This window comes from Stegostoma tigrinum, chromosome 28 (assembly GCF_030684315.1).
Source record: "Stegostoma tigrinum isolate sSteTig4 chromosome 28, sSteTig4.hap1, whole genome shotgun sequence".
Taxonomy (NCBI): domain Eukaryota; kingdom Metazoa; phylum Chordata; class Chondrichthyes; order Orectolobiformes; family Stegostomatidae; genus Stegostoma; species Stegostoma tigrinum.
In genome coordinates, this window is record NC_081381.1 from 11,131,036 (window position 1) to 11,153,641 (window position 22,606).

At 40.8% G+C, this 22,606-nt stretch overlaps 1 protein-coding gene across 4 annotated transcripts in view; it reads left to right on the forward strand.

The window, feature by feature from the left end:
• Positions 1-9,934: 9,934 nt before the first annotated feature.
• cfap74 (cilia and flagella associated protein 74) overlaps positions 9,935-22,606 on the forward strand; it is a 190,787-nt gene continuing 178,115 nt past the window's right edge. For 3 of the 4 annotated variants that reach the window (XM_048561032.2, XM_059638059.1, XM_048561033.2), the window contains exons 1-2: positions 9,935-10,256; positions 12,934-12,995. In XM_048561032.2, coding sequence (XP_048416989.1) covers positions 12,959-12,995 — 37 coding nt within the window. In that variant the 5' untranslated portion in view covers positions 9,935-10,256; positions 12,934-12,958. Of the gene's footprint in view, positions 10,257-12,933; positions 12,996-22,606 lie in introns of those variants that run through there. The other variant, XM_048561034.2, reaches the window with a different exon arrangement.

A 22,606-nucleotide genomic window follows, 5' to 3' on the forward strand; every position in this document is an offset into this window, starting at 1 on the left:
TCCTGCACTCTCCACTGAACCAGGGTTGATCCCCTGACTTGATGGTACTTGTTGAGTGGGGGATATGCCAGGCCATGAGATTACAGATTGCTCTTCTCAGTCTTTAAACAAAAGGTAATAATATCATTAATGTCATTTCATGGAGTTAGGTGCTTGTCAAGCATTTTCAAGTAAAAATACGGTCTTTTTAAATATTGTGACCCTTAAGTACTCAAAAGGCCATTTGTGATTTTGCAAAGGCCTACGGTCAAATCCATGTCACTTCTTTAGCTTTTTGGTGACAAACCATGGGACTGATACGGATCAATACCAGTAACCTACATTCACTATGATAATATATACCAAGTTGTCCAATTTAGAAACACATGCAATCATGTAGTCTATTAAACAAACCAACATGACAATATATTGAAGATACATGCTGCTTTACGTATCACGTCCCCGCATTCTATGTGACTGTGGTCATAATGATCAACTGTCAACTTTCTCAACCTGGTCAATTGTAACATTCTCCTTAATTCCTTCCATTGTTCAACCTGATAAGGCTGTTCCCACCTGGTTCAGCTCCTATACATTCAGCCAAAGCGGGAGAATCTCCCAAAATGTATTTTTCTTATAACTACATGAAGAGTCACTTTGCCATCTGAGCAGAAGAAGCAATTGTACTTACGGGATACTGATTTAAAAGAGACCTGAGGGTGACTTTTCACATAGAGAGTGGTGTGTATATGGAATGAGCTGCTAGAGAAAGAGGTAGAGATGATTACAATTACACTACTTAAAAGGCTTACAGGGATATGGGACAAATTCAGGCAAATGGGACTACTTCTGTTTAGGAAACCTAGTCACCGTGGACGAGTTGGGCTGAAGGATCTGTTTCTATGCTGTAGACTCTATGGATCTACTATACCTCCTGAGACTATCTTTATTTCCTTCCTAGGCCTCATTCACATGCAGTCATTAGCAGCATCATGCTTAAACACAATAAACACCACAAGAACTGCGGATGCTGTAAATTAGGGACAAAAACAAAGTTGCTGGAAAAGCTCAGCAGGTTTGGCAACATCTATGGAGGAGAAAACAGAGTTAACGTTTCATGTCCGGTGACCCTTCCTCAGAACTGTTAACTCTGTTTTCTCCTCCACAGATGCTGCCAGACCTGCTGAGCTTTTCCAGCAACTTTGTTTTTGATGCTAAAACACAATGTTGATTCCACACATGCACTGAAGACACTGCCAGCTCTCTTGGTGATGCCTCATTACTCCAGATTTGTCATGCTGCTTGTCCAATATCATGTAGTGGATAAAAGAAATTTCCTTCAAATAAATGTTACTTTCACCTCTGCAATATCTTCCACCTCCTCCCCACCTCAATTAATCTTTTATCAAGCCTTCAGCCATGCTTTTGTTATTCCAGACTTGATTATTTTAATGTTCTCATCTGTTCATCTCTGTAACCTTCTCCAACTCCTTTGAGATCTCCACAATTCAAATTGAGTCTCTGTGCTTCTTCCACCGATGACCATCAGCTGCCTGGCCCCCAAGCACTGGGCTTCCTTCCTAAATTTCACTGACTGTCCTTCAAGTCAGTCTTAAAATCTGCCTTTTACACCAAGCAATTGGTCACATTGCCTAATATCTTTTTGAAATTCTGTCAAAATTTGTCAGATAATAATCCTGTGGAGTGTTTGAAATGTTTTACCGACAATAAATGCACTTCATAAATATTCATTGTTGTTTGAAACTCAGTAGTGCACACTTTGTTTGTTCACCCATGGGATATGGGTATTGCAGGGCCAATATTTATTGCCTGTCACTAGTTGCCCTTGAGAAGGTGGTGGTGAGCTGCCTTCTTGAACCACTGCAGTTCATCATAATTTATTCAAGCACATAATCCCAACTGCTTCTATTCAATAAGAATGACCAGAAATTGAAATCTGAAGAATGTTAACTTTCCTCTATATAGTTCACTACCGCTACTTTAAAAATTCCCTTTATTACATAGAAGTGCTCAAGAATTATTTTACTCAATAGAATGACCAAGCTGTCAGAAGCACTGTTAAGTCATGAAAATGTCATTGTTTTATGCCTGATATCTCAATAAATGTTATGTGCAGCTCCTCAGGGTAATTTTTTTTCACTTTCTAAACTGAGCATCTATTCAAACCAGCCCAGCAACGTCATTCAGTACATGGAACTGTGCAGCTGTCTCAGCTACTTGTATCAGCCATTTTGGAAGTATAGGTCACCTTATCATAGTTCGCAAATTTATTACCAACACATCAGTTACTTTCCGTATATTTTTCCACTATTGTATCATCCTTAATGTTCAGTTACTATATAATATACTGGATGTAATATTCATCCCTGCAGCATCTCCACTTTGGAGGTCTGGTACATTTTTGTTTGGATGCTGTGAAGGTTGTGAAACAGTGCTACTCTGACAGCACCCGGCCCAACCAGGTGGTGCAATGCCAGAACACCTGATCCGGATCACACAGGTTCAGCTTGCTCTCTTCCTAACTCCTTCAGCTGGGAAGACAGGCTCTCTTGGTTAAGTGAAAGCAGAAAATCAGAATTTGAGAGGGATAGAATGTTGGGTAGGACATAAGAAGTCCCTGGTCACATAGGAACACACTGAGAGACTCCCAGGTCTCAGTGACATGGAAATTGTGGACTCTGTCGCAGCCATTTCCAGGATGCTGAGAGGCATCTCCTCCACAGAGGTCAGCAACTGCTCATCCTCTGCTGGCTTTGTTTTGCTTCCATATATATTTATATATTGTCCTTGACATCTGTAAGGAACAAAGCTGCTGTCTCAATTATTTGCATTAGTCATTTTCAAACTATAGGTCACCTTCGAGACAGAAGGTATGGTGTGGAGCTCTGCGTTTAGGTGACATGCCTGCCAGTTGTATAGCCGGTGGTATAGAGACAGTAAGAAGTGATGTGAGGCTAGTATCGTTGATATGTGTGTGAAGTTGAACTTGGCAGCGTGGAGGAACAGAGGGATCTTGGTGTGCAGATACATAGATCCCTTAAAATGGCCACCCAAGTGGACAGGGTTGTTGAGAAAGCATATGGTGTTTTGGCTTTCATTAACAGGGGGATTGAGTTTAAGAGTCGTGAGATCTTGTTGCAGCTCTATAAAACTTTGGTTAGACCGCACTTGGAATACTGCATCCAGTTCTGGGCGCCCTATTATAGGAAAGATGTGGATGCTTTGGAGAGGGTTCAGAGGAGGTTTACCAGGATGCTGCCTGGACTGGAGGGCTTATCTTATGAAGAGAGGTTGACTGAGCTCGATCTCTTTTCATTGGAGAAAAGGAGGAGGAGAGGGGACCTAATTGAGGTATGCAAGATAATGAGAGGCATAGATAGAGTTGATAGCCAGAGACTATTTCCCAGGGCAGAAATGGCTAGCACGAGGGGGTCATAGTTTTAAGCTGTTTGGAGGAAAGTATAGAGGGGATGTCAGAGGCAGGTTCTTTACGCAGAGAGTTGTGGGAGCATGGAATGCGTTGCCAGCAGCAGTTGTGGAAGCAAGGTCATTGGGGTCATTTAAGAGACTGCTGGACATGTATATGGTCACAGAAATTTGAGGGTGCATACATGAGGATCAATGGTCGGCACAACATTGTGGGCTGAAGGGCCTGTTCTGTGCTGTACTGTTCTATGTTCTATGTTCTATGTTTAATGTACCTAGATCAAAAACAGAAACTGCTGGAAAATCTCAGCATGTCTGGTGGCATTTATGGAGAGAAATGAGAGTTAATGTTTTGGGTGCAGTGACCCTTCTTCAGAACTGATGTTAGATACAAAGGGTATCCGGATGTTAGATGCAAATCCTGAATCCCAGAGAGTCCAGCTGGGTAAGTGATGTAAGTGTGTTGTGCCATGTTGGGATAGATGGGTAGTATGGCAGGTAATTTCATGAGAGGATACACTCACTGATCTTCATCTCACGAATGAGATGCTACTGCAAGATCTTTGGGACCAGATTCTGGGAGATATCTTTCCCTGACCACATCCTCTCATTCAATTCTCATGTTGGTCCTTGACCTCGCTGACCCCTCTTCAGAGGCATGGCTGCTCTTCACCTGCCTACAACCATCTTGAAACCTCTAGTATCACATATTTCATTGTCCACATTGTAAATTCCAGAAACATTATTCATTGCAGTTCCCCATGAATAAGATAGTCTACTTAAAGAAGGAAGTGTTGGCCATACCATATTCAATTTGCAATATGCTATATGGTTCTTATGAAAGCACAGAAAAAGAAGGTATTATGACTTAATCATGAAGTTTGTATGCTGCCCACCTGCAATGGAACCTGCATAGATAGGTCACATATTGGGAATCCTACACTCAAGAAGCAAGGCAGGTGTGTTTAATTCACCATCTCCACTGAGCACTAGCCGAAATTGTTCTATTAAAGAGAAGCATAGCAATTAAGCAATGTTGAGTGGTCTGAATAAACAAGAAACCAAATTAAGAAAAACTGAGACAAACTAATGAAAGAGTCACATTTGAAACCATCATTATAGTAAGTTACCAAAATAAACTAATCAAGTACTGCCGCAGCCATACTTTTGAAGTACAATTAATTTTGACTAATTAAATGTCATAAATTGGATGTATTTAATTTTAAGGTTTGTCATTCATTTGAAATGAATGAGGATAATGCTCTATAACTAAATAAAAGATGCTGCCAGACCTGTTGAGCTTCCAGCAACTTCTGTTTTTGTTCATGCTCGGTAACTAGCTGTCTATACCAATCAAGCATATAGTATGAAGTTCTATAGCTAATTCCCTACAAAAATTGATATCTGAAAGGAAAAATAAAATGCATTTCATATAATGGCTTTATGACCATTTCTCAAAGTATTTAATACCAGAGAAAGTGCTTTTAAAGATTCCACAGATCTGAGGATATCTGCTCTTCCCTCGTTGATCAGTATGGAGGTGATAGCTTCAGTTCCAGGGCCCCAAGCTCCAGAATTCGCTCACTCTATCTCTATTGTTGTGAAGTTGGGTAAAGTATTTGTGGATTGGAAGGCAGGATGTTAGAATTTGATGTTTGTAAAATGATAAGGGGGGAATAATGTGTGGTCCCTTTAGCAGATAATGTGTTTTTTCTAAGCTTGGAAATTAAGAAATGTCTGCACGTGCACAGAGATTTCCTGAAATTGAAACAATGTATCAAGAGGCTGTGTGGTTAGCAACCCAGGCAATAATTTATTTTGTTATTAAGGCAACCAGTTTGAAAATCAGCCAATTAATTAAAACCAGGCACTTAGAGACTAAAAAACAATTAAATTGAAATGATAGTTTTGACAACCTAGGATTGATCCTATTGTAAGAAATTAATAGGTCAAAGGTGTAAAAGAAGAAGGCCTTTGAAGCTTGGGTTGAGAACAACTACCATCTGTTAGAGTTAACAAACAGCTGCGCTAAAGAAAAAAAAAATCACTGCCTCTCACAGAATTGTCTAAACTCTCAGAAAACAATCATCTGATTAAAGGTACAGTGGCACTCTTAGCTAAAATTGCTGACACAAGAATTTGATGGAGAAAGGTGTTCCTGACTAAAGAACAGCAGAGAAGTCACCAAATATCCTGGAAGAGATATCTTGGCTGTAATTTTGACAGACTAAATTTCAAGCTTTTTTTATTTATTAAATTGATTTATATAACTAGGACTTGTATTTATTGGAACAGCATACCATTAGAACCTTGTTTTATTTGGGAATAGATAGTTGTTAAGGCAGAATCCAAGATAACAAAGTGTGAAGCTGGATGAGCACAGCAGGCCAAGCAGCATCTCAGGAGCACAAAAGCTCTCTGATGAAGGGTCTAGGCCCGAAACATCAGCTTTTGTGCTCCTGATTTGCTGCTTGGCCAGCTGTGTTCATCCAGCTTCATACTTTGTTATCTTGGATTCTCCAGCATCTGCAGTTCTCATTATCTCTGTTAAGGCAGAATTGTTTGGTTTGTTAGTAGTTCTGTTAATTTGTTCATTGTTTAGAGTTAGATAAATAAATTATTATTTGTTGATTATAGAGTGACTGTCAGGAGTTCATTTCATTTGACCTCCTCTTTATAATTGATTGGGTAATGGTGAGAGGCAGGTTAGACCATTTTCACACTTCCTTTAACGGATTATGAGGTGAGGTGAGTTTCTCCAGGTGTTTTGGTTTTAGTTATGGTGGGGGGGAGGGTCAACTTCTGCTTCATAACAGTGTCACTCAGACATTTCGAAAACCTTCCTCTTTGACCGAATTATTGGTTATATGACCCGTTATCCCATTATATGGCTTGGTGTTTTCTAATGCTCCTGTGAGGCACCTTGGACAGTGTTTCATGATGTCAAGGTGCTATACTAACATAACTTATCGTTAGAATGCAGCCACTGCTTTAATTTATCCATGGGATGTGGGCTTCACTGACTGGGCCTGATTGCCCTTGAAAAGGTGGGGGTGAGCTCCAGTCCATTTGGTGTCGGAATGCAAGCAATGCTTTTAGGCAGGGAGTTCACAGATTTTAACCCAGTGACACTGAAGAAACAATCAGGATGGTGAGCTGTTTGGAGGGGAATTTGCAGGTACTGTTCCCATGTTATTGCTACTTATGTCCTTCCAGATGATAGTGGTCAGTGTTTGGAAGATGATATTTAAGCAGCCTTGGTGAATTTCTGCAGTGTAACTTGTGGATGGTACACATTACTGCTACTGCATGTCAGTGGTGGAGGGAGTGAATATTTATGGATGTGGTGCCAGTCAAGTGGACTGCTTCGTCCTGGATGGTGTCAAGCTTCTTGGATATTGTTTGAGCTGCACCCATCCAGGCAAGTGGGGAGTACTCGATCATATTTCTGACTTGCGCATTATAAATGGTGGACAGGCTTTAGGGAGTTAGAAGATGGCTTCCTGAAGGATTCCTAACCTCTGACCCGCTCTTGTTACCACAGTATTAATATGGCTTGTCCAGTTCAATTTCTGGTTGATAGTAACTCCTTTGATGTTGATAAATTTGAGCTGCTAAGTTATTGCTGGCGTGTTATTCATGTATCAAGTGTTGTTTACTCAATTTTTGGGGAGAATCATTGGCCTGGTATATGCTGTCAGCCTCAATGTCCCACTCCAGCAACAGCTTCTTTAACTATATGAAAGGAAAAAGAAAGCCACAGTTAACATTAGACCCCTTAGAGAATGAGGCTGGGGGAATAATAATGGGGACCCAGGAAATGGCAGAAGAGTTGAATACATATTTAGCATCATTGTCACTGCAGAAAACACAAATAGCACTTCAAAACTACTAAATAATCAAGGGGCACAAGGGTGAGAGGAAATAAACATCATAACTATCACTCGAGGAAACAGTGGTGGAGAAACTAATGGGCTAAAGATCGATCAGTTCGATCGGCCTAATTGGGCAGCATCTAGCACATCAAAGTAGTTACAGAGATAAAGGATGAACTGCAAGCAAGTAATCTTTTAAGAATCCTTAGATTCTGGAAAAGTCCCAGAAGATTGAAAACTGCCAATGTAACGTCATTCTTTTCAAGGGAACAAGATTTTTTAAAAAGCCAACTATAGGCCAGAGATAGCAAGAGCTGCAGATGCTGGAGTCACAGGTAACACAGTGTGGAGCTGGAGGAACACAGCAGGTCAGGCAGCATCAGAGGAGCAAGAAAACTGACATTACGGGTCAGGTGCCTGAAGACGGGTCCCAACCTGAAGTGTCAACTTTCCTGTTCCTCTGATGCTGCCCGGTCTGCTGTGTTCCTTCAGCTCCTAACTGTAGGCCAGTTCCTTGACATCTGTTATTGGGAAAATGTTTGAGTCTATTATAAAAGATGTATTAGCAGAGTCAGCATAGCTTCATGAAAGGAAATAATGCCTGATAAATTTATTAGAATTCTTTGAATAGGTAACAAACAGGATAGGTAGCAGGAGACAGTGGATGCAAAATATCTGGATTTTCCAAAGGAATTTCATAAGATACCACATGTTAGCTTAATTAAAATAAAAATCTATGATGTTGGAGGCAATATATGAGCATGGACAGGGAACTAACTAATTAATAGAAGGCAGAGAGTAACTATTGGAGTGTCACAGGGATCACTACAGGGGCCACAATTATGTGCAATACATTTATGACTTGGATAAGGAAAGGGAATGTACTCAGCTAAGTTTTTAGTTTGGGAATGCAAGTGTTGAGAATGATTGGCTCAAAGAGTCTGCAGAGGAATGTAGGCAGTTTAAGTGGGCAAAAACTTGTTAGACAGAGTATGGGAAGTCGAACGCCTAGTGTTATTATCACTAAACTGTTAATCCAGAGACCCAGGTAATGTTCTAAGGACTTAGGTTTGAATCCTGCTATGGCAGATGGTGGATGTGAATCCAATAGAAATCTAGATTTAAGAGTCTAATGATGACCATGAATCCACTGTTGCCTGTTGGGAAAACTCATCTGGTTCACTAATGCCCTTAAAGGAAGTAAACTGCCATCCAAATCTGGTCTGTGGCTCCAAACCCACAGCAATGTGGTTGACTCCTAATGCCCCTCTAGACAATTAGGGATGGGCAATAAATGACTTGCCTACCTACTGATGCCCTTGTCCTATGAATGAATAAAAATGTATATGATCTTATGCCTTTAGTTAGGCAATATTATTTAAAAAGTTAAAAGCAATAAAGGAGAATTAATTTCTTATGAAAAGAAGACACTGGTCAGGTTATAGGTGGAATACAGTGAACAGTTGTGGGCCTCTTACCTAAGGAAAGATATGCTATTATCATTGGAGGCAGTCCAGAGAAGTTCACTAGGTCAATCATTGGTATGGAGGGACAGTTTGATAAGGAGACGCTGAGTCAGTTGGGTGTACTGGAATATAGAAGAATGAGAAATCTTTATTAAAACATACAAGATTTTTAGGGGTCTTTTACAGGGTAGATGCAAAAAGGTTGTTTCCCCTTGTGGAAGGCATAATCTCAGAATGAGATGCCACACATTTAAAACAGATGAGGAGGAATTCCTTACCACAGAGGGCTGTTGAGACTGAGTTATTAAGTATTTTCAAGGCTGAGATGGATAAGATTCTTGATCAGTTGGGGAATGAAGGGTACAGGGAAATGACAGAAGAGTGGATGTGAGGAATGTTGGATTAATCATGATCCTATTGAATGGTGAAAAAGACTTGAGGAGCTGAATGGCTTACTCCAGTTCCTATTTCTTATAGTCTAAAGAGAGAGATGAGGATGGGTCTCTGAGAGGGAAATGAATCAGTGGAATGCTTTACAGCAGTGAGATGTTGAGGCTGGGTGGTTATTAGTATAGGTACTTTGAAGGCAGAAATTGATTTTTTTAATCAGTAAGTGGAATTGAGGTTTGTGGGAAAAGGAAACTGGAGTTGAGGATTATCTGATCAACTGCAATTGCAATAAATGGCACAAGAGGCTGGAGAGGCTAGATAGCCTACTTCTGATCCTTTTTTATATGGTCTTAAGACCGAGGTGAGGAGGAATGTCTTCTCTAAGAGGGGCGTGAACGTGTGGAATGATTTATTGCACAGGGTTTTAAGACTGGGAGGTTAAATCTGTCTTATTGAATGACAGAGGCGGCTGACTGATCTGCTCCTGCATCTTATGGTCTCTGATAGGTGGAAACTGAACAATAATTAATATTAATAATGTAATAGTTAACATTATTACTGTACCAGGTAGACCGCAGTGGGTGACCCCACCTAGTGACAGGGTAGGTAGAGGATGGGCATCTCTTTTCCAGGAGCTCACATTGTAGGACTGATAAAGAAAGAAGGGTCTCGGCCCGAAACGTCAGCTTTCCTGCTGCTCTGATGCTGCCTGGCCTGCTGTATTTATCCAGCCAGCTCCAACACTGTGTTAGCTCAGATTCTCCAGCATCGGCAGTTCCTGTTATCTCCACATTTTGGAGCCTGTCCTCCTCAGCAGCAGCTTCCCTAGCAACCGCATGTTCCATATCACCCTTCACACCGAGAGAAAATCACCTCGCAATACTTAAAAACATTTTCCTCATCAACCTGCCTGTACATCAGTAATTTTGTAGTAATTACTGTGTTCGCCATTAATCCCACGTTGCTGCAGTTTCTTCATTATAATTCCCCAGAAACTCTCACCCCCCCCCCCAACCGGACTGTTCCGCTCGCCCGTTACTATGGAGACGACAAGACGCTAGGCCTGAAGCCTGGGCCTCGGGTGGATTCGAGCTGCCGGGTGAGGAGCGCGGGGTAGACTCGGTCAGGACTTTACCGGCGCGGGTTCGCGTTGGGGTTTTATGTGTCCCGGGGGCAGGCGGACGGAGCACAGAGACCAATTTCCACCAACCCACATACCTCACCCCTCCTTCAACTCAGATCTCTTCCCTTCCCCCCGAATCTCTCAGCACTCCCTCTCCATCCCCTTATCTACTAAAGCTCTCCTTCCCTTCCCTCATCAGACTCTGATCTTTACCATGTAAATCCCCCAGAGCTCCCCTCACTTAAACCTTCCTGACCCCCCCCCCCTGTATATTAACCCTCAGAGCTCTCTCCCCCACCACTTAAACTTTCCTGACCTTCCCCCCTCTCTCTATTAACCCTCAGAGCTCTCTCCCCCACCACTTAAACCTTCCTGACCTTCCGCCCTCTCTCTATTAACCCTCAGAGCTCTCTCCCCCACCACTTAAACCTTCCTGACCTTCCCCCCTCTCTCTATTAACCCTCAGAGCTCTCTCCCCCACCACTTAAACCTTCCTGACCTCCCCCCCTCTCTCTATTAACCCTCAGAGCTCTCTAACCCACCACTTAAACCTTCCTGACTTTCCCCCCCCCATTAACCCTCAGAGCTCTCTCCCCCACCACTTAAACCTTCCTGACCTCCCCCCCTCTCTCTATTAACCCTCAGAGCTCTCTCCCCCACCACTTAAACCTTCCTGACTTCCCCCCCCATTAACCCTCAGAGCTCTCTCCCCCACCACTTAAACCTTCCTGACCTTCCCCAACCTTTCTCCATATATCACTCAGAGCTGCCACCTTCCCCACATATCCCCCAAAACTCTTCCCTGTTTTTCCCCCGAGCTCTCCCACGCAAATCCCATAGAGTTTACCCCCTCCCCAACAATCCCCCAGTCTGCCCTCCTCTTAATCCCCACAAAGGCTCTTTAACTTCCTTTCACCACATCCTTCCCCGCCCTCCCCCCGGAGAACTCTCCCTATTTCTTTAAACTTCTAGAAGTCCCCAGATCCCTCCACTAAGAGGTCTCCAGTGGAAGCAATGAAGAGTGGTACTGAAGAATGCAGACTTGAGTCTGACTCCTGTGACCTGCAGAGTTAGTTGTGATAGATGTTATTGGTCTTAGTGTTTCTGAAATAGAAACAACTAAAAATATATCGACCAGAATTTCTCTCCCTGATCTATACACAGTGAGTCCTTTGGCCATGTTTGTGTATGCGTGGAGCTATTGGTATGGCACAAAATTAGCTGAGCCCTAACTGTCCCAGTAATCCAATAACCTAGAAACTAATACTAGCTTTGCACATTTAAGACTGAAGCATTATACCAAAGAGTGGCTTATATCAATGGAACTGTCTCTTGATTAAAAAAAAGACTGCAGCCCAGGCTTATTAAGCAAAGTATAATGTAATTATAATAACTTGAATTTATATAGTATCTTGATGGAATAAAAAACTTAAAGACATTGTGTTAATTTGCAGTCAATTAATTCTGTTAAGACTTGATGTGAAATGTTATATTTTCCTTATTAAAAGAAGTATTCACAGAATCCTGAAGATTCTGTACCTGACCCATAAATGACGACGTGAAAACTTTTCACAATACTCATGTGAGTACATGTGACAGTAAACTTAATTCACTTAAAAAACAGACCATTCAGCCTATCAAGTCTGGGCTGACCTTCCAAAGACCATCCCACCCAGACCCATGCCTCCACCCACCCCATCACTGCAACTCTACGTGAGGTTTTCACTATGGCTAACCTACCTAAACTGGACACTTTGGGGACATTTCTTTTAGTCAAATCCACCAACTTGCACATTTTTGAATAGTGGGAGGAAACTGGAACATCAGAGGAACTCCACAAATATGGTAATACCCCACACAGAGTGCAAACTCCCCTTAACAAAAATCTAAAGATTTCAAACATTATCTTTTCAAAATGAAGATTGTAACTTCTTCAGTGTAGTAATAACTAGCTAGCAGTGCAATTGTGTGAAGTTTTATTTTTAAATTCATTCCCAGGAAGTTGGCTAATTGAACATTTATTGCACATTCCTATTTGCCCAGAAAGTAGTTAAGAGTTAACCACATTGCTATGATTCTGAAGTCACCTGTAGATCATGACCACCAATTTCCTCTAGTAAAGGGCATTAGTGAACTAGCTAGGGTTTTACAATAATTGAAAGTGGTTATGATGTCACTATTAGCCTAGCTGTTTGTTAATTCCAGATTTTTATTGGATTCAAATTTCACCACCTGCTATGGTGGGATTCAAACTCACGTCCCCACAGTATTACCGCAAGTCTCTGGATTACTGGTCTTGTGACTGTACCATCACATCTCTCATTTCCTATGAAGAGTGAATTCTGTGCAAAGTACTTTGCATGTAATGTAGCACATTTAATAACTCTCAACTCAACATGTAATGTTAATGCCTAAATACTGTTAACCTATTGCACCTAATTATAGCTAGTTCCTGAATAAACAAATTCTGTGAATAATTGCTTAAATGGGGCAGTACAGTTTTGATTGTCAGCAGTTTTGTTCGAACAAACTGAAATTTGCTTTATTTACGCGCACATATAGTTTTAGAAAGGGCATGTGTTTATCATTATTATTTAGGTTTAAAACAAATGTATAAAATGCATCAAAATTCTTATTTCTATCTATGTTGCAGCCATTGCAGATGGAATTACTTGAATATGGAGGAAGAGGATGATTATCAGGTTGAAAATGAAGGTAAGGGAGAAACCAAATTCGAGCCAGAACAAGAATTATAAATAAGTAAGGATGGAATTATTACCTTCAATATTTTTCTCCACAGCATGTTGCTGAGATATTAGTATCATTACCTTAAAATAAATTGTAATAAAGTGCATATAGGGGAGATTATTCAGTCCACCAACTCCTCTTGTTCCAGCTGTGTAGCCAGCGGCTTCCTGAATGACTGACTGACTGCAAAGTCTTTGTCTGTACTATCCCTCTGGAGGGCCAGCACAGGTATTGCTACTTTTTGTGCACCTAACCCTTTGTACAATATGGTAGCCTGATGTCTTGTTTGCTCCAAAACATGCTGTTCCAAGAAACTACCCTGAAAATGTTCTCTTAAATCTTTTTTAATCCACCTTTGTCCATCTAATTTTTCCAATCAAAATACGATTAAACCCCCCCCCATGACGATTTCCATATCTTTCTGATAATTTCCCATATCTTTCTGATAATTTCCCATTTTTTCTTCCTTTACCTTTGTAGGAAATGTTTGAGAGCTTATACTTCATGTCCACAAGTGACTTGTCTTTATCATTTCTCAACCTAAACTGCTTCTAGTTTCTGCCTTCCTGAACAGAACCTTTTTTTTCCTAATCTTGAGCCATATCAACTTTCAATTTATTCCTGTCACAATTTTAATCCTTTGCCCGCTATTTAGTTTAAACCCCAGTCCATTTCAGTTATGAAACTAGTTAGAACATGAGCTAAAACATTTTAGAGAAGACATTAGATGCTATTATTACAGACTCTATAGCAGGGCACTTAGAAATGTTTAAGATAGTCAGGCAGACTCAACATGGTCCTGTAAAAAGCAAATCATGTTTAACCAAACTGAGGGAGAAACGCGTACTCTGGGTAGAGGGAAACCAATGGATTTACTGTACTTCTTCTGGAAAGCATTGAATAAGGTGTCACATCAAAGATTTTCATGGGATGTGGACCTCACTGATGACATATTACATTTGATATGAATTGCTTTGACCGAAGGTGGTATTGCTAGATTTACTGATCCCATAGAGATATGTAGGAAAACAATTTGTGAAGACAATGTAAGGAAGCTACAAGATAGACAGGTTAGTTGAGTGAACAAAGTTTGGCAGATGTAATCTAATGTTGGAATTGTGAACTTGTACTTTTTTGGCGGAAGAATAGAAAAGAAACACATTATGTATATGGCAAAAGATCAGTGAGCTTTGATGAAGGGGATATGTATTTTGTTGTATTATGCAAGTTTTACAGTAATTAGGAAAACAAATGGAATGTTATGGTTTATTCTGAGGGAAATTAAATGCAAAAGTAGATAGCTTATGCTTTATTTGTATATTGGTGAGATCACGTCTGGAATAATATGTACAGTGTTGGCTAGCTTATTTATTGAAGCATGTAAATGCAGCGGAAGCAGATCAGGGAAGGTTTATTAGACTTGTGTCTAGAATGAGTGGGTTCTCTTATGAGGGTAGATTGAATGGGCTAGGCTTATTTGGCAGAGTGGAGAAGAGTAAGAAATGACTTGATTCAAATGCATATGATCCAAAAACGTCTTGACAAGGGTAGTTGTGGAACAGATGTTTCAGCTTGTAGGAAAATAGTCATTGTTTACAGTGTGGAAAGAAGCCTTTTAGCTTGTGTCTGTGGGCTCATCAAGAACCTATTGACTTTAATCCCATTTTCAGCACTTGGCCTGTAGCCTTGTATGCTGTGGCTTTTCAAGTGATTATCTAATTACTTTTGAAATGCTGTGATAGTTCCTACCTCTACTACCTTTTTCAAGCAGTGAGTTCTAGTACCCTCCACCCTCTGAGTGAAAAAACTGTTCCTTAATTTCCCTCTAAGCACAATGCCCTTTGTTTTAAATCTATGTCCCCTGGTTATTGACCCCACTACTAAAGATAAAAGTTACTATTTATCCACCCTACCTACACCCCTCATTATTCTGTACACCTGAAATGGGCCCCTTCAGAAAAACAACCCCAGGTCATCTAGTCTGTCTTCTTAGCTGAAATGCTGCAGGCCAGACAACATCCTGGTGAATTTCCTCTGTACCCTCTCTAGTGCAATCTCATCTTACTGTAGTGTGGTGATCAGAACTGCACTATGACCTAACCAATGTCTTGTGCAACTCCATCAGGATCTCCCTGCACTGTATTCAGTGCTTAGACTAATAAAGCCAAGTATCCCATATGCTATCTTAATCACCTTATCAGCCTGTCATGCCTTCAATGATCTGTGGGCATGCATACCAATGCCCCTCTGATCCTCTGTATTTCCTAGAACTATATCATTCATCATATTCTGCCTGGCCTTGTTAGTCACCCAAACTGCATCGCCTCATACTTACCTAGAACAAGGAGTCACTGTTTAAAAATCGGTGGTCTTCCATTTTAGATACATAAGGAAAAATGTGATGGGTCATGAGTCTTTAGAACTCTCTTCCTCAAAAGGCAGTGGAAGCAGACTCTGAATATTTTTGAAACAGAAGTAGGAAGAATCTTGATAAATAATGGAAAATTATTTGGATAGATAAAATGTAGAATAATCAAATCGGTCATGATTTTATTGAATGACAGAGCTAGCTTGAGGGGTTGTGTAACCTATTTCAGCTCTTAATTCATGTGTTTTTATTTCATAGTCCTGGTACTCAAGTATTTTGCTTCTGTCCTGTTTTCTAGAATTCCATAACGTCTTCAAAATCAGCAGCTTTTCTTTGGTACCTTTAGTAATATTACAAGGGTGAGAAGCTCTGGTAGCTTCTTGATACTTTTGTTCACTGGAAGTGACATCCGTCTCATTATGATGTGAAGGTAAAGGTGCAGGTGCTGGACAGGGGTGAACAAAGTTGGAAGTCACATGACACCAAGTTATAATCCAACAGATTTATTTGAAATCCCAAGCTTTCGGAACACTTGTCCTCCTTTCACCTGACGAAGGAGTTGCGCTCTGAAAGCTTGTGATTTCAAAAAATCCTGTTGGACTATAACCTAGTGTCATGTGATTTCCGACTTAAAACAATAAGTTTAAGTTGATTTTGCATGTTGAACTGTCAGTGATCATATGTTGTTTTTCTGAATGTGCAATAGCATAACTGGAGCTCATGTTTTATTTCTTTTCTTGATATTTTGTGTTACACATTATTATATCATTTTAGGCATTTAAGAATTATTAATCAGTTTCAGATAGTATTTTGGTCCCACGTTCACGAAAGTATTGAAATTATGTAAAGTTGGTTTTGCTATTATGGCTTGAAAATGGATGACCTATCTCTAAGAAAGACACTATTGAGGCACCAGAAAATTAAACCTCATGCAGTCCATCTGTGAATTCTTTCACTACGTTTAAGCAGGATGACCATGATCAAATCAAGCTCAAAATAAAATCCATCACCCTTCTTCCTCAGTTAAGGAAAAGTACAGACCTAGGGTGCACTTAGGACCATAGGAGCAGGAGTTAGCCATTCAGTCCCTCAAGCCTGTTCTCCATTCAATGAAATTATGGCTAATCTGTGGCCTACGTTTATAAGCCTGCCTTTGGCACTTAACCCTTAATACCTTTTGCTTAACAAAAAATTGATCTATCTCAAATTTAAATTAACAACTGATCTAGCTACAACTGTTTGTGGAAGAGAGTACCAAACTTCTATCACCCTTTGTGTGTAGAAGGTCTTCCTAACGTCTGTTCTGAATGATCTGATTCTGTTTTAGACAATGGCCCCGAATTCTAGAATCTCTAATCAGTCTCAAGAGCTAAAGATCATTGAGTTAAACTTTTTTGACAAAGCAACTAGAAGGGAAATGAGGAGCAATCATTTTGCAGATGTAACTATTTGAATGGGTGATGGAATGGGAAAGGCAATTGGTAGACATGTACTTGAAAAGGACTGATATCCAAGATTTTGGTGGAGACAGCTGGGTGTGGAACTAAATTTGACAGATCTTAGAGTTGAAAGGGTACAACAGGGTAAATGATCTGCTCATGTGTGATAAGCTCTCTTGCCTACACCTGACGACGGCAAAAGATCTGTGAGCTCTGATGCAGGGGATATGTATTCTGTTGGATTATGCAAGTTTTACAGTAATTAGGAAAACAAATAAAATGTTATGGTTTATTATGAGGGAATTTAAATGATTTCACCGCATTGTTTATCAAGAATCTATTTACCTCTGCCTTTAAAAAATTCTGCAAAAATTTCATCTTTTGAAGAAAAGATTTCTAAAGACTCTCAAACTTCCGTGAGAAAGATGTTTTCCTTATCTCTTTGTTAATGTGTGGCCCCTTATCATGAAACAATGACAGCTAGTCCTAGATTTTGCTACAAAAGGAAGCATCATTTTCACAGAATCTTAGATTTCAATCAAATCATCTTGCAGTCTTCTAAACTCCAGTGAATACAAATGTTGCCTATTTAACATTTCCTTGTAAGACAACCTGCCCAATGCCAGTATTGGTTGAGTAAATAAAAAACAAAACTGCAGATGAAGTCAGGTCCGGAAGCACCTGTGGAGAAAAGACAACAGAATTAATTTTGAGTTTGATATGACTCTTTGCCATAAGCTTCAGAATTCTCAGTTTTCCAGTATCCACAGTACTTCTGTGCTTGACCTGCTGTGTTCATCCAGCTTCATACCATGTTATCTCAGATTCTTGAGCATCAGCAGTTCCTACTATCTCTCCACAGTACTTCACTTTTGTTTTAGTAAAGTGAACCTTCTGTGGTCTGCTTCCAATCACTTGCATCCTTCCTTTCACAAGGAAACCAGTGTAGTACACAGTACAGGCATGGTCTCACCAATACCCTAGCTTAGACTCCATATTTTTACATGAAAGTTCCCTTCCAACAAGCAATATCATTCTGTTAGCTTTTCTATTACTTGCTACATATGCATACTAAACTTTTGCAATGTGCATACTAAGACACCCAGATCCAACTCCATCTTAGATGTATACAATTTCTCACCATTTAGATAATATGCTTCTCTTTATTCCTCCTGCCAAAATAGTCAATTTCATATTTTCTCCTCATTATACTCCATTCGTCAGCTTTTTACCCTTTCACTTAATTTATCTACATCCCTTTATGACATCTTACAATTTACTTTACTACCAATATTTACGTAATTGGCAACTATAATTGCCATACCTTTGGTACCTTCAGGTCATTTATGTAAACTGTAAGGAGTCGAAGCACCAGCACTGATCCCTGTGGTACACTACTCATAACTGAAAATGACCCATTTGTATGTACTCCCTTTAGTCTGTTTTCCCAAAATGTTATTTTCCACACGATGAGCTTTTACTTTCTGCAACAATTCTTGTTGTGGTGCCATTAACAAATGCCTTCTAGAAATCTATATACAGTACATGCATCAGTTCCCCTTTATCCACAGCACATTACTTCTTCAGAGAAGCTCAACAAATTGGTTAAAAATCTTCCCTTTCACAGAGCCATGTTAATTCTGCCTGGTTATCTTGAATGTTTCTAAATGCCTTTCAATAACATCTGTAAGAGTGGCTTCTAACACTTTCCCCAAGTCAGGTGGTAAGCTAACCTGCTAAAGTTTCCTGTTTACATTCCCCTCCTTTTGAATAAAGGAGCTATTTCCAATCTAATGGAATTTTCCTTGATCCAAGGGAATTTTGGAGAATTGAAACCAATATCTCAATTATCTCATTAGCCCTATTTTTACAATCCCAGAATGAAGGTTACAGGACCAATGGATTTGTCAACCTGCAGCTGAAACAATTCCTTAATGACTGTAACATTCTTGAATACTCCCTTCCTTGTGTTTTCTGATTTACAACTTTTTTGGGAATGTTACTTGTATCCTCCATGGTGAAGACTCCTGTAATATTCTTTACTTTGACAGTTTCCTTGTTGGGCACTAGTTCCCAGGGCCTATCCTTAGTTTCTGCCCAAGCCATCTTTCTTGCTTGTTTTCTTCAGCCCAGGGCTTATGATTCTTCATCCCCAGTAATTTCAATCTTTGCTTCAGCTTCCCTTCTTACCAGCTAATCTTCCTGTTGTCCTTCCTGTTGTGCCCTTGCTTTGCTCAACAGTGGCTGAGGAGCTCAGGAGGCTGAGGCTAATCCCCTCTGGGCAAGTAGGGATGGACAATAAATGCTGCTCTGGCAGTGATGTCCACATCCCATGACTAAATAAATTAAATCTTGCTTCTATTTGCATCTTTAATGGAAGAAAATTAACCCCAAATTACTTCACAGTACTATTCAACAAAAAAAACCAACTCTTCCCCCAAAGTAGGAGATATTTGGAGGGATGGAGAAAAGCTGGTTCAAAGATCTAAGCATTGTCATCTGGCACCTAAGCTTGGCTCATTAAAGGATGACATTGAGGGCAGCATGTAAAAGAGGAAGGATTCAAAGGTAGACTGTTGAATTCTCCAGAGGTAGTGTCACACCATTCAAAGAGATTGACCAAAATCACATGAATAAGAAAGGAACCAAGCGAGCGCAGTTCCATTCAGTTGGAAAATAGAGGAGAAGCATTTTGAGAGGTTGAGATACAAAAGCTACGGAGCCATTCAGAAGTACAAGGTCAGATAGTGTGCCAAGCTTGATAACACCTCTTCAGATTCTAACAGTTCGTGAATATCTGTTTAAACAAAACTCCACCTCTTCCTCCATTACATTGATGACTGTATCGGCGCCGCCTCATGCTCCCAAGAGGAGCTCAAACAGTTCGTCCATTTCACCAACACCTTCCACCCCAACCTCAAGTTCACCTGGACCATCTCCAACACATCTTTTACCTTCCTGGACCTTTCTGTCTCCATCTCAGGCAACCACCTACAAACTGATGTCCATTTCAAGCCCACCGACTCCCACAGCTACCTGGAATACACCTCCTCCCACCCACCTTCCTGCAAAAATTCCATCCCCTATTCCCAATTCCTTTGCCTCCGCCGCATCTGCTCCCAGAATGAGGCATTCCACTCCCGCACATCCCAGATGTCCTCGTTCTTCAAGGGCCGCAACTTCTCCCTTGCAGTGGTCGAGAACACCCTCAACCGTGTCTCCTGCATTTCCCGCACCTCATCCCTCACACCCCGCCCTCCAATATTCACCAAAAGAGAATCCCCATCGTCCTCACATACCACCCCACCAACCTCCGGATACAACACATCATCCTCTGACACTTCCGCCATCTACAATCCAACCCCACCACTAAAGACATTTTTCCCACCCCACCCTTGTCTGCCTTCCAGAGAGACCACTCTGTCTGGGACTCCCTTGTCCGCTCCACACTCCCCTCCAATCCTACCACACCCGGCACTTTCCCTGCAACCGCAGTAAGTGCTACACTTGCCCCCACACCTCCTCCCTCACCCCCATCCCAGGCCCCGAGATGACTTTCCACATCAAGCAAATGTTCACCTGCACATCTGCCAATGTGATATACTGCATCTGCTGTACACAGCGTGGCTTCCTCTACATTGGGGAAACCAAGCAGAGACTTGGGGACTGCTTTGCAGAACACCTACACTCGGTTTGCAGTAAACAACTGCACCTCCCAGTCGCGAATCATTTCAACTCCCCCTCCCATTCCTTAGACGAAATATCCATCCCAGGCCTCCTGTAGTGCCACAACGATGCCACCCGAAGATTGCAGGAACGGCAACTCATATTCCGCCTGGGAACCCTGCAGCCCAATGGTATCAATGTGGATTTCACCAGCTTCAAAATCTCCCCTCCCCCCACTACATCCCAAAACCAGCCCAGCTCATCCCCACCTCCCTAACCTGTTCTTCCTCTCACCTCAAGCCGCACCTCCATTTCCTACCTAGTAACCTCATCTCGCCCCCTTGACCTGTCTGTCCTCCCCAGACTGACTTATCCCCTCCCTACCTCCCCACTCATACTCTCCTCTCCACCTATCTTCTCCTCTATCCTTTTTCATTCTGCCTCCCCCTCCCTCCCTATTTATTTCAGAACCCTCTCCCCATCCACCTTTTCTGATGAAGGGTCTAGGCCCAAAACGTCAGCTTTTGTGCTCCTGAGATGCTGCTTGGCCTGCTGTGTCCATCCAGCCCCACACTTTGTTATCTTGGATTCTCCAGCATCTGTAGTTCCCATTATCTCTGATCCCTTCTTTTCCCCCTTTCTTCCACCAAATTACATATTCCCCCAGGTCCTTGAACCTTAGACATGAACTCTCTCTAGATTCTCACCCATACCCTTCCTAAGATAAGTGATAGGATAGTTTTGAAAGAATTTAGACTCTACTATTAGCTAGTGCTAAATACAGTAATTATAACTGACAGCTTAGAACAGTCTTGGTTTATTGCTATAGTTGTTCAACTGCAGCAAATCTAACCTCCTTTCATTACGACTTGGATTGTTCTGCCAACAAATGTAATTTTTATGACACAGATATTAACAATGTATTACAGCATGACTACATTTTTAAATTGTTTCTTTGTTGCCAAGGCAGCATTATTATTAAAGACATTGAGCCCGTTTCCAATTGTGAGATAGGAAATATGACAAGTCACCATGAAAAAAAATTTCGCACTTCATTTGCAAATGGAAATATTTATTTTACACATCAATTCTGAGAACTTTACATATCTTTTCAAACCAGCTTATCATTTACCATTTCTTCTTTTAGACTTTTTATTGCAGAATTTGGTATTACTATCAAAATAAAAAAAATACAGATGGTATATTTTAAAATTTTAAATAAGCAGGTTTCCTCTTTGCAAAACAAAAGATTTTAGTATTGAGCCTTTAACATGGACTTATTTCAACCATTTCAACTATTTGAGCAGTTGTAAAATATAAATTGCGACAGAAGGTATCACTGATCAGCATATGTTGGGGCCCTGTGTAAATGATTCTATATTACAAAAACATACACTTAGAATTCTGCAGAACAGATAAACAATGTAAGCATTGGGAGGTGGATTTATATTTTGTTGCCAAGCTAGTGAAAGGAGGATGGAAAGTAGTATTATCAACTCAAGACTGATTTACCACCTTTAGTCAGATAGTTCATAACCTCTCCTTGACTGGATAAGTACGACTGCAATAATGCTCAAGAAGTTTGACACTTTTCAGGACAAAGCAGACCCACTGATGATCATCCCATCTATCACTTTAAACACTCACTCCCTTTATCACCATGTTCCAAACCCAAAACCACTCACCTGAGAGAAAAATGGCAGCACACTCGTACACCAATTTCTGCAAGCTTACCTCCAAGCCTCATCATCATTCATGGAAATATTTTTGCAATTGCTTCACTGTCATTGGGTCAAAATGCTGGAATTCTGTCCCTTAAAGCATTTTGGCTATATCCATACCACATTGAACTGCAGTGGCTCCAGAAAGTGATTCACACCACCTTCTCAGAGGTAATAGGAAACGGGCAATAAGTGCTACCTTGCCAGCGATGCTGACATCCCATAAATGAGTAAAACAAATCACTGTGTTCCTATTCCCAGAGCCACAATGGAATGCCTTATCAATAATTGTATTTAAATAATTCTAAGCTTTCTGATTAGCTTTCATTGCCACTTTGGTCCATTCTACATAGTTAGTGCCTGATTTGGTATATTCTTGTTGGG